Here is a 13,515-nt window from a genome sequence, read left to right as displayed (position 1 = left end):
CTTCTCGTTTCGCTAAGTGCCTTACGATTCGCGAAGGCCTTCCCGTTTCGCTAAGTTCCTAGCGATTCGCGAAGTATTAATTATCCGTCTCTAAATCAAATCATGTTTTTTTATTGCAGCTGAAGTTTTCGTTTTCTATAATGGAGAGTGGAAACTTGATGCTGATGGAATACTGTATTTTGATGCATCTTCAATCAAAACATTTGATCTACCCCAAAATACTCGTTATGCTGAATTACTTGATATACTCTACGATAGACTTAATCTCCAGATATCAACATACGATTTAGTGCTCCAAGTGAAGTATGATATTCCGAATATCAGAAATCCAAAACCTGTTTTTATTGATAATGATGGGGATTTGAACACATATCTATCACGCTTGATTTTGGGTCGAACAGTGTCACCATTGTGTGTATCTGTAGTGGAGAAGTCAGCGTTTACTAAAGAAAAGATACCACTACTTACATACCCAACTCAAGAAAGTATACTACCACCACAACTTACTCAGAAATTTGTTCCACCTGTTGTACCCTTGGAATTCTTTGTTGAAAGTCAAAATGAAGCCGAAGAAACCTCTTTGCCTCACATCCCACTTACTCAGGACTTGCATGTTAATAGTGGTGAAAAAACATCAATACCTATACAACCATGTGCAAGAAGATCATCATTGGGTACACCAACTAGTGCAAGAAAGGCATCAAATGGTACACCAACAAGTGCAAGAAGATCATCAATGGGTACACCATCTAGTGCAAGACGATCTTCAATGGGTACACCATCGACAGACCCGACAGACACATCACCGCCAAACCCCACATTTGCGATGACGTTAACTAGTGAAACCGTATTGGAAGTCGGTTCGTTGTTTGAAAATAAAAAAGAACTTCAACTTGCTCTATATAAATATGCGATGACCAATCAATTTGAATTCAAAGTGGAGAAGTCAAGAAAAAATCTTTGGGAACTCAAATGTTTGGATGAGACATGCAAGTGGAGCTTGCGGGCTGTGAAAGGTAAGTTTTATGAGATGTTTGAGATCCGGACATTTGAGCATCAACACTCATGCTCAGTTTTGTCGAGGCTCAAGAAAAAAATGCAAACACCAGCATGGGTTATTGGGCAGTGCGTGAAGAGCAAGTACATGGACCATCATCATAACCACTTGCCTAAGAAAATAATTGAAGACATGCAGACAACTTATGGGATATTTTTGACTTATAATAAGACATGGAGGGCAAGGGAAAATGCTTTAATAGCGGTGCGAGGAACGGTAGAGGATTACTATGGAATACTGCCATCATACCTTTACATGTTGGAGAAGTGTAATCCTGGTACCATAACCGACATACAGACAGACGAGCTCGGCCACTTCAAGTATATGTTCATGTCCCTAGGCCTCTCAATTAGGGGTTTCAAATCCTTTTGCCGTCCTGTATTATGTGTTGATGCTAGTTTTCTTAAGCACAAGGTGGGTGGTCAATTATTGGTGACTATTGCATTGGATGCGAATGAGCAACTATATCCTGTCGTATTCGGCGTTGTTGATTCAGAGAATAATAACTCCTGGACTTATTTCATGCAAAAACTGAGAGACGCAATTAGATTAGTTGATGATCTCGTCTTCGTATCCGACAGACACCCAAGCATCGCTAATACCTTGTCTGCTGTTTTCCAGAAGCAGACCACGGTGCGTGCACATATCACATAAAGACGAATATTGTGGCCAAATTCAAAAGTGATAAGTGTCATGCGGAGTTTGATTCGGCTTCAAGGGCGTACACTGTCCACGAATTTAATCGGTGGTTTGAAAAGATTAAGGTTAAAGATCACAGGATTGCTGTCTATTTGGAAGAAATTGGGTTCCCAAGATGGAGTAGAGCATTTTTTCCCGGTAAGCGATACAATCAACTCACAAGCAATTATGCTGAGAATTTCAATAGTCAGAGCAGGGAAGCCAGAAAGTATCCCATTTCAGAAATGGCTGAGTATTTAAGATTCACAATACAACAATGGTTTAACGATAGAAGAGAAAGAGCGTCTAATCACGAAGAAGTTTTATCTCCAAATTATGAGAAGGTGTTACGTGAGGGATACGAGAAGGCCAGATTCTATACACTCCAATCGCTTAACCGATTCGAGTTTTATGTGCATGACAATCAGTCCCATTTCAAAGTCAATTTGAAAGACATGAACTGAACTTGTAGAGTATTCGAAGTTTCGGATCTTCCTTGTACGCATGCAATGGCTGCTGCCCGTAGTCGGAATTTGGTTTCTTATGACTTCTGTTCAAGGTATTAATATCTAGCTCACGTGTTCATTCTGTTTAACCAATTAATAATTCGTTATATTTTCCCTACACACAGGTATTACACAACTGAGTGTTGGATAAATTCATATGCCGAGACATGTTATCCTCCCGGTGATGAAGAAAATTGGGATGTTCCCGAACATATCAAGCAACGTTCGTGTCTTAAACCAAATGTGAAGGTTAAGAAATGCAGACCACAAACAAAGCGTAGGTCATCCCAGGGTGAGGTCCGTAAGGTCCCGAGACGATGCAGCTCATGTGCTGGGCTTGGACATAATAGGGCAACATGCAAAGTAGTGATGCCTGCACCATCTACTGCACGAGCTTCATCATCTAAGCAGCATGACTCATCATCTCAACAATATGAACCTTTAGCTTGATAGATACTATGTTGTAATATATGTTGTTAATTGAACTATGGTACTGGTAAGATACTATGCGTAAAATACTATGTTGTTAATTCAGGTTTAATGTTTATGTTGTATGTTCTAGTAGTAGTAGTATATGAGTAGGGAAACGATGAGTATTAAATTTGCGAAACGATGAGTATTAACTTAGCGAAACTGGAGGCACTTTGCGAAACGGGAGGCACTTTGCGAAACGGGTGACACTTAGCGAATCGACAAGTACTTAGCGAAACGAAACGAAGAGTACTTGGCGAAACGAAGGCTACTAACTTATCTTTTTTGTAGGTTGAAGGGTCAATTTACAATACATCAATTTACACAAAATAATTTACAATACATCATCCAACTTCCAAAATATTCATCAAGGTTTACAATACATCATCCAACTTCCAAAATATTCATCAAGGTTTACAATAAGTTATCCAATTTACACAAAATAATGTTTAAGGTTCCATAATCTGATGGAATAACCGGACCGCCATCTTCTGCCTAAAAAACCCCATGTTTTCTAAGGTCACATTGTGCACGGGTTGATTAGCGGTCAAGTGTTCCATATACATTAGTGTGAAGACCCCACAGTCCCCGCTCTCTGTTGCCCGTGGGACTTCTCCAACCTTAGCAGCAACGGTTTTCACTTTGGGGTGTGGGAACCGTTTGTAAGTCATTGGTTGGATGGGGCCTTCGAAGTTGAAATTAGGATACATTACCCTCTCACCAGGAGTGATTGTCTTTGCGAATATAAATGGAATCATGTCGCAGAAGGGTTTCAAATAAGGATCCAGATTCTTATAAAGATAGGCATCACAGTCGTACACGTCAATGCGGTACTTTTGAAGACGTGCTACACACAAAATCCAGTGTTTCTGGTTAATGTTCACAGGCATGTAGACATCGTCAATTGTTGACCATTCGGGCATATATCTATGTGGTGCGCCCATATAATAGTCTTTGAATTCGGCGACTTGATAGTTTGCAGGATCCTTAATAAAAGCCCTGTGCTCTCGCCTGATTCTATCCGACAATACGCAATCCCCAATTGGCACATGTGAATTGAGGTCGCGGAGGGGGGAGTAAGAATGCGGGCCGGAATCGATTCATAAGCAAGCTTCTTCTTCAAGTTGACTGCTTCTTTAAGAGTAGCATCAGCCTTTCTCTTCCTCGTGGCAGGTTTGGGGGGAATCGGAGTTACTTCTTCATGTTCACTTTCTTCATCTTCATCAAAATCGTCTTTTATTACATTCCCATCAGTAAATCCCTCAAAAAAATCATCAGTTGTCTCGTCGATTTGCTCAAATACATCACCACTGTATAACCTCATCTCCATGGAGGACTCTTCCATCTCAGTCACATCCGTGGTCTCTATGGCAGTTTTTACCTTCATCGATGTGTTTTTCCTGTTGGAATGATAGAGTAACAACCTTGGGCGTAGAGGGTCATTAATCAGATTCCTTCTGGCGAATTTAGGGATAAAGTTTTCGATGACCTCATACGTCCACACTTGAAGTGCCAATGCGAACCCATAGATGTTATATGCAAAAGGAGCATAAGGATCTTCAGCCTTCTCCTTCTTGTCAAAAAATGAGGTACAGAGATGTTTCATGTTCTTGTTTAAACCCTTGAGGGTGGCTCTAAAGGTGACCTTCCCCCATGGATATTGGAGGAAAGTGTCCTTGTCTTCCACCATGTTGAGTATTTTTGGAAATATAACTTTTTTTGGATCAAATGTGAATAGGTACTGGCAAATCAGGCATACCAGCCCCATCTTGAATGCATCTTCCTTGTCTTTGCATTTGAAAAAAGCCTTCTCGAAGTCGCACATTTTCACACTCATGCTCCCTTTAAAGTATTTCACCGAGAGAGGTGGACAACAGCGCAATTTTTCTTGGTCCAACTCAGGATAAACGCCGAAACATAGGCCGGTAACCAACGCATACTCCTTCATACCAAATACAAGCTTTTGCCCATTCACCATGAAAGTTATCTCCTTGGAGTTTGAGCTTAACCTCCTCAACAACATTTGATGTACAATACTTCCTGAGAACTGCAAGAGGGGGACTGTGAATAATGATCTGAACTGGGTATTGTACACACTCTCCAGAAGATCCATTTCCTCGAACTTATTAACAATCTTCTTCAGGGTGAGGGCACTTTTCCACGAAATCCGACCGGGAAACTCAGTAACAGTTGTTTCTGCCATCTACAAAAGGAAACAACATCATCAAAAATGTTAGAACAAACACATATAACGTAAGAACTTAGCGAATCGGGAGGTACCTCTCGATTCGCTAAGTACCTCCCGATTCGCTAAGTACTTAGCGAATCGGGAGGTACTTAGCGAATCGCTAGGTACTTAGCGAATCGGGAGGCACTTAGCGAATCGAGAGGTACCGAGCGAAACCGTTAACTGAACATAAGACAGCATTAACCATACGAAACTAATCAGAAACAAACAATAAACTTAACATGCAAAAACCCTAAACAAAAATTCTGAAACAAACACTTAAACTTAACATGCAAAGACCAAAATGCATAAACAAAAAACCAGAAAATGATCGGCCACCACTAGGTATTTAGCGAATCGCTAGGTACTTACCGAATCGGAAGGTACCTAGCGAAACCCTAATGGCAAAAAAAATATACTGAACAGAAACCCTAATGGCAAAAAATATATACTGAACAGAAACACTTAACATTACACTAACATGCAAAAACCACCCATGAACAAAAAAGCAGAAAATGATAATGAAGAAACCTTAATGACGAACAAGAAGAAAACAGAAATGATCGGGCTTGACAAGATTCAGTGAAGAGAAAATGGGTTAGAGAGAGAGAGTTGGGCGGTTGAAATGAAATGTTCTGAAATTTTTGAATATATAAGGTCTAGCGCGTGTGAGTACGCGCGTCTCTTCAACTTCCGTAGCGAGTCGGGAGGCACTTAGCGAATTGGGAGAGACTTAGCGAATCGGGAGGGACTTAGCGAATCGGGATGGACTTAGCGAATCGCAAGGTCAACGAGCTCCAGCTAAGAGAAGATGGTTTGAATACGTTTTCGCTACTATATTTGTTTAATAACGAAATTGAATTCAAACCATTCTCCTAGCTGGAGCTCGTAGTACTTAGCGAATCGTCAAGTACAAAATTTTTTATTGGTTTCATAGGTAATCTATCTCGTTTGACAAGGTATCAACAACAAAGTCATGGTTTTGAAGAGAACCTGTGTTAGTAAAATAAACCTTATAATTTTACATGGAAACATTTAGATTCTTCAGAAAAAGCCTTTGAAGATGCTATCATTGATCTCCATTAATGATAGATTCTTCAAAGGCATTTTCTGAAGAATCTAAATGTTTCCATTAATGTAAAATTATAAGGTTTATTTTACTAAAACAAGTTCTCTTCATAACCATGAAGTGATGTAGATACCTTGTCAAATGAAGTTCATGATTAACTATAAAGAACAAAAAATCTTGACACTTAGCGAATCGCGAGGTACTACTTAGCGAAACGGTAAGTCCGTAGCAAAACGGTAAGTCCGTAGCGAAACGGTAAGCAGATCTGAAACGGAAACACATACGCTCTTATCAGACAGAGATTTTCTGCAAATATGAACGAATAACAAATAATAACCTAACGAAATGCTCAAACATGAACCAATATGAACCATATAAGAAATAAGAATCAACAAAACGGAGAAAATGATGGACATAAAGGAAATATGAAAAGGTTTTTGAAATGAAGAAAATGTAAACAAGAACATAACTGTTTATGACATCTGAAATGAAGATCTACCTCGACGACCTTCAAATAGTTAGAATCGGAGACCTCAGATAAACCCTAGAATAAGAAACCTGCATGCAAAATAGATTTAGGGTTAGAAATCGGCAATAGATAAACATAAATGAATTAGTTAGGTTAGAAGAGCTCTAATCGGTATAGATTTGTATGGATATTGGAGGAAACGGAGCCGTCGGCAGCCGTCGTCGCCGGCCACCGTGAGTGAAAGAGAGAATTGGAGAAGAGAGAGAAAGAAATTTAGGGAAATGAAATTATTTGAGTATTTATACAAACCCCTAATCCACTTAGCGAAACGCTAAGTGACTTAGCGTTTCGCGACAAGGGCAAAATCGTATAAAAAAATTAAAGCACCACGAGCGCAAAAAAAATTATAAATTTCCACCTGATCAAATAACCCGGTTTTTAAGGTCATTTCGTCAAATTTCCCCATATCAGCTTCACTTCAGTTATCTTTTTAAATATTTAACATTTTTATTAATATTATAATTTATTATTAAATAGAAAATGATACAATTCACAACTCTAAAATTGAATTCAACTTTACCGACCAGGGACCTTTGTATAGCAACAATGTCTTATTTGTACAATAGACAAATCTCTTTGGTATAAAAGCAGAGTCTCTTTGAGTTAGCAGCAAAGTCTCTTTTGAACACTTTTGTATAACAGTAAGGTTTCTTTGAGCCGCTATTTTCAAGACTATGATATGTATCATTTATCTTATTAAATTATATTTATATTTATTATTATTATTTAAATAATATAATAAATATATTTCTCATTTAAAAAACTTAAAGTGAAGTTCATTTTAATATCTTATGTTCCACCAAAATAAATATTCACTTAATTATTAACACAAATATTTACTATTACTAATTAATTTTTAAAAATTAAGGACCATTTTGCTTAAAGACGTCAATACTAAGGCCAGGTTCGGATTATAATTATTTCCAAGTTCGGATTATAGTTATTCAAAAAATTGGGTTATTTAAAAAATAATGATTTGCAATGATTTTGAGAATGTGAAGATGGTATATAATGATAAAATAAAAAATAAATAAAATAAAAAGTATTTTAATATTTTAAATAATGAATTAAGTAATTTAACGAAAGAGTACGGAAAAGGGGCTTTTTTTTATTGGAAATCTACAAAGTTGCAATCCTAACTGCGAGAGCAGACTTTTTTATATTTATTCTTGCATTCTCCTTAGCAAAAAAAAAAAAGAGTACCAAGCAAATAAAGGAGCCAAAACCCGTGAGCAAACCAATAAATTGCTAGTGTCTGAGCGTAGTACCTTCCCTTTACCTGTCTTAAGCATGCATAGTATGATAGATTTCTTTAGGAATGATTTTGGCAATAATCCAAACTTTGGAAATAAGCCCATCATATAAATTATACAATGTTTTTCGGTTATAATTATTTAATAACCCATACTAATGTAAGACAAAATTTTTTTTCTATACCCAAAATTTGTGGAAGTATTCTTAAGAAGGTTAATATGTACTTTAACAATATACTAATTTTAAAATAAAATTATTGTAATCATTTTTATTAATTATTATTTTATTGTTGTGTAATTATTAAAATATTTTAAATTAATTTGTAATAATAATTACTTATGAAAATATCTGGTGAATATTTATTATATTATATAAAATAATAATAAAATATATAAATATATAATTAAATTTAAGATGTATTTAATAAATATTAATAAAATGATAAATATTAAAAATAAAATAAATGAGTTTAAATAATAAACTAAATTATTTTATAGTATAATGAATAAAATAAGTTAATAGTGTAAGCGGTTCGGTTTGATCGGTTTATTGACCAAAATGTAAATCCAAATCGTTGACGTCGATTTACTAAATTTTAAATTGTCAGTTTGGTTTGAACGGTTAGAAGACCCGTCAGTTTATTAAACCGTTTGATCCATTGACAAATTTGTTAAAATAAATTAAATTATCAATAACAACCCATACACCTTCATTTATATGAACAAATACAAATATTATTAATAAAATTTGGTAACATAATTTATGAATCACTAGACTAATTTTCAAAATATAAATACATTATAACTAATATTTTTTTCTCTCAAAATAATCAACAATTATAAAATTAAATTTGTCTATTATTTTTATAGTCTAGTTCATGATATTCTCTATTACTCATCATGGTCGGTTTAATGTTTAATTTTTATTATCGACTTATTTAAATATTACTTTTTAAACATTAGATCGATTTGAACGGTTTCACTAATGTTGAACCAACCAACATAATTGTTGTGATCGATTTGGTAAAAAAGAAACCATAATGAATTTGGTTTGGTCGGTTCGATATTTGGTTTGGTTGGTATTCTTACGCACTTAAAAAAAAATAGTTTGAAAACTAAATTTCAAATTAGATTTATGTGTGTGTGGTGGGGGAATGCAAATGAACCTGGAACTGCTGTTAAAAAAAAGAAAAACCATAAATTTTAGTAAACTTTATGGTGTGATTGCTAGTTTTTATTTTTGAAGTTTTTTTCTCATTCTCTGCAAAAAAAGCAAATTCTTGATCATAGAAAGCATATTAATTATAGGCAATGAAAACAGCTTCTTGAAGGAGTGAGTGTGTGAAAAAGAAGTTGTGACTTTCTTATTCTTCTGATAGGTAGGCCTCACAAAAATACAAACAGGAGTTAATTCCTCTATCTATCTATCTACTATCTATCTGTTATGATAGAGATAGCAAAGATTAGTTAGGTATTCACATATTATCCTTTTCTTTTCTTCTTCTTACACTGAATAGAGTTTCATGTCCAATGCAGCCCACACATATATCTCTTGGCTAAGAAAGCTTCAGCATTTACCCATACAAATCTGTCTTATTTCTCAATAACCAAACAACCAACCTTATCTTCTTCTTCTCAACAACTCTCTAATGGCGGCACAATATTCAGCAGCCCGGAGGAACTCCTCCTCCAATACCCAACTCTTGGACGAACTTGAAGTACTCAGCCAATCCCTATACCAATCCCACGCTCCCGCCGCAAGAAGAACAGCCTCTCTAGCTCTTCCTCGATCATCCCTCCCTCAACTCATCTCATCAGCACCACCAGCATCAGCAGACGATCCCAAAAATGATCTCTACAATCAAAACATCAATCCTAAGCCCAGAACTAGACGCCTCTCATTATCCCCATGGCGCTCCCGCTCAAACGACCAACCCAAACAACAACCTCCTCCTCCGCCTTCTACCACCACCAATACCAATAAATTTCAAGACGACCCATCTTCCTCCGACAAGAAAAGTGGTGGTCTTTGGAAATGGAAACCAATTCGGGCACTCTCTCATATCGCCAAACAGAAGATGAGCTGTTTGTTCTCAGTTGAAGTTGTAAGCGTTCAGGGCCTTCCTACTTCCATGAATGGTCTCAGACTCTCTGTTTGCGTCAGAAAGAAGGAGACTAAAGATGGCGCAGTTCACACCATGCCTTCCCGGGTTTCTCAAGGGGTGGCTGATTTTGAAGAGACGTTGTTTATTAGGTGCCATGTTTATTGCTCACCCACTGGCCCTGGAAATGCCCTGCCCAAATTTGAACCTAGACCCTTCTTGATCTATGTGTTTGCTGTTGATGCTCATGAGCTTGATTTCGGAAGAAGCTCTGTTGATCTCAGTCGAATGATTGAGGAATCAGTTCAAAAGAATTCTGAAGGTACTCGTGTAAGACAGTGGGATACCAGCTTCAATCTCTCTGGTAAAGCTAAAGGAGGAGAGCTTGTATTAAAGCTTGGATTCCAGTTGATGGAGAAAGATGGAGGGATTGGGATTTATTCACAATCCGAAGAACAGAAATCTGTTAAACCTAAAAACTATTCTTCTTCTTCTGCTCGTCAACAGTCCAAAGCATCATTCAGCATTCCAAGCCCTAGACTATCAAGCCGACCGGAGGCGTCCTGGACGCCATCCAATACTGGAACAAGCGCCGACTTACAAGGAATCGATGACCTTAATCTCGATGATCCTGCTCCGGAGCCGGAGACAATTGTTCAGAAACCAGAAGAGCAGGAAATGTCGAATATAGAGGAAGTTGATTTCCTGGATTTCGATGTAGAAGAGAAAGGAGTTGAGTTTCAGGAAAAAGCTGCTGCTGCTGCTGGAGCAGCAGACAGTGCTACTGATAATGAAGCACAATCGGAGGATAACTCTGATAAGAGATCGGTTTCCAGTGAGGTTGTAAAGGAAGTTCTTCAAGATCAACTTCACTTGAACAGGCTGTCTGAGCTTGATTCCATTGCGCAACAGATTAAAGCTCTTGAATCAATGATGGGAGATGAGAAGTCTCTGAAACTAGAGGATGTAGAAGAGCCAGCACAGAGATTGGAAGCAGATGAAGAAACAGTAACTAGAGAATTCCTTCAAATGCTTGAAGATGAAGACGACGATAGAGGATTCCTTCAAATCGACGATCATTCCCCTTCGTTGAAAAAGCTTCATCAATATTCTGGAGATGGAGAAGGTAAGGTTTATCTACCTGATCTCGGCAAAGGTTTAGGGTGTGTAGTTCAAACAAAGGATGGAGGTTACCTGTCCGCATTGAATCCTCTCGACATCGAAATGGATCGGAAAGACAGTCCGAAACTCGCAATACAAACGTCAAAGCCGCTAGTCGTTTCGTCAATCGGCGGATTCGAATTGTTTCAAAGAATAGCCGGACTAGGTTTCGAATCGCTAAGTTCCGAGATCGCATCTCTAATGCCTATGGACGAAATCACAGGCAAAACCGCCGAACAAGTAGCGTTCGAAGGACTAGCTTCAGCTATAATCGACGGTAGGAGCAAAGAAGGCGCGAGTTCAACCGCTGCCCGTACAATAGTTGCGGTTAAGACCATGGCGACAGCTATGAATATCGGCCGATCGGAGAGGATATCGACTGGACTCTGGAACGTCGGAGAAGAGCCGATATCTATAGAAGAGATTCTAGCGTTCTCAATGCAGAAAATAGAGGCTATGACGGTAGAGGCGTTGAAGATTCAAGCAGAGATGTCGGAGGAAGAAGCTCCGTTTGACGTTTCACCATTGAAAGATAATCAGGCATTAGCATCTGCGGTTCCGCTGGAGAAATGGATGACATCAAATTCTTCTTCATCGACTGTGACTATAACAGTGATAACGCAGTTGAGAGATCCGATGAGACGGTATGAAGCGGTTGGAGGACCAATGATAGCGTTTATAAACGCAGCTAGGGTTAATGATGATGGCGATAAGAGATTCAAGATTGCAAGCTTACATGTTGGAGGAATGAAAGTGAAGAGTAGAGGAGGAGGAGGAGGGGGGAAGAGAAGTTCATGGGACAGCGAGAAGCAGAGATTAACTTCAATGCAATGGCTGGTGGCTTATGGGCTGGGGAAGAGAGGGAAGTCCGGCGCCGGCGGATCGATATCCAAGGGTCAGGATTTGTTTTGGAGTTTATCGTCAAGAGTTGTGGCTGATATGTGGCTCAAGCATATAAGGAATCCGGATGTGAAGATCATCAATAACTGATACACAATTTCTTTTAATTTCCCATACCCATTAATCCAATTATTATACATAAGATTTATTTCTTTAAATAATCCAATTATTATTGTTTAATGTAAGTAAACAAAAAATCTCTCCAGACTTTGCTGATTTTTATATATATATTTTTTGTGTGTGGGTAGGTAAGAACTTGTACCTATCTTTTGTTTTCATAATTTTTTTATTTTTTTGTTTTTTTTAGTATGTGTATCCATTTTTAAACAACAAAGATAATAGAGTTATTTCTTATTGATGCAATAATAAGTTATTTGAATCGATATTTCATTTAGAGGATTTTTATAGGTATTCTTACATTTTTATGAGCTTTCTTTTATTATTTTGAATATAGAGAGAGGGGTTAGTTATCCCTTAGTAAGATATATTTTTTTTTGTCTAGAGGGATTCTTAGATAGAGCGGTCTAACCATGTTTCAATCCTTGAAACTTTCTCTAAGACAAGACTCTCGAAAATTGGATTTTTGTTGTGCCTTCACGCATTAGAAAGAGTTCATTCATGGGGACATCATATACTTTCTTATTGAAGAAATTCTAACATCTTTTTACCTTTTTATCGAACTAGAGCTACTTCTGAACAACTAGGTTAAGTAAAAATCGACAAGAATGATCCGGACAAAAGAGACTTTCCCAACTAAATAAGAGATTTCCGGAATACAATTACCAATAAAATCGGTAAGGATGATCCGGACAAAAGAGACATTCTCAACTAAATAAGAGATTTTTGGGGTACAGTTACCAATCCAGCAGGAAAGCAAGGCATAGAGTCAATCAAGATAGCCAGAAATTAGCTATTGGCTACAGACACGGGAAGTTATTGCACGCCCTTTAGAGTTGAGAATCACCAAAGTAAAAAGTTGGGCACTTTCTAATATTTTCTTATATATATATATATAGAGAGGTTAGTTATCACTTGATATAATATTTTTACTTACCAATTATAGGCAAAGACAATTTTTATTGTTGCTTAGAATATTTGGTAAAGATTATTCTTATATTGCTTAATTGGTTTGTTCTATTTACTTCACTTATCTTACGGAACTCAAACGATTTCGTCTTTGGAGTCACCTTAAAAAATTAAAATTATTGGATCATCTTCGTTTAATTTAATTGTTACAAATTTGATATATTATTTTATATATAGATTATCATTTAATTATTATTTAATTATTTTGATTGTGTAGATGTTATATTGTATTATTTGTAAATTAACTCTTTGTAAAAAAAAGTATTTTTTTTTATTCATAAGTTTGTTTGGTTGACGTTATTGAAATAATCTAGAGAAAAAAAAATGATGATTGATGATGATTTTGAGGATTTAGAATTTTTTTAATAAAAATATTTAAAATGTATTATATATATATAAATAAAGTAAAATATAATAATTTTAAATAGAAATTATTTTAATATTTTGATCAATTGATTTAATAGACGAGAAGAAAG

The 13,515-nt window shown here is 36.7% G+C and overlaps 1 protein-coding gene across 1 annotated transcript; it reads left to right on the top strand.

Moving 5' to 3' along the window:
* The first annotated feature begins 9,385 nt into the window (after positions 1-9,385).
* On the top strand, positions 9,386-12,200 carry LOC124932434 (protein PLASTID MOVEMENT IMPAIRED 1-like). The gene has a single exon (XM_047473061.1). The coding sequence runs from the start codon at positions 9,440-9,442 to the stop codon at positions 12,041-12,043; it is 2,604 nt and encodes an 867-aa protein (XP_047329017.1). The 5' UTR covers positions 9,386-9,439; the 3' UTR covers positions 12,044-12,200.
* Positions 12,201-13,515: the final 1,315 nt, after the last annotated feature.

This window comes from Impatiens glandulifera, chromosome 3, assembly GCF_907164915.1.
Source record: "Impatiens glandulifera chromosome 3, dImpGla2.1, whole genome shotgun sequence".
Taxonomy (NCBI): Eukaryota; Viridiplantae; Streptophyta; class Magnoliopsida; order Ericales; family Balsaminaceae; genus Impatiens; species Impatiens glandulifera.
This window is presented reverse-complemented; position numbering and strand designations above follow the sequence as displayed.

Excerpts from the sequence above, each read along its gene's own strand:
- LOC124932434 (XM_047473061.1), top strand. The coding sequence starts at position 9,440 with ATGGCGGCACAATATTCAGCAGCCCGGAGGAACTCCTCCTCCAATACC.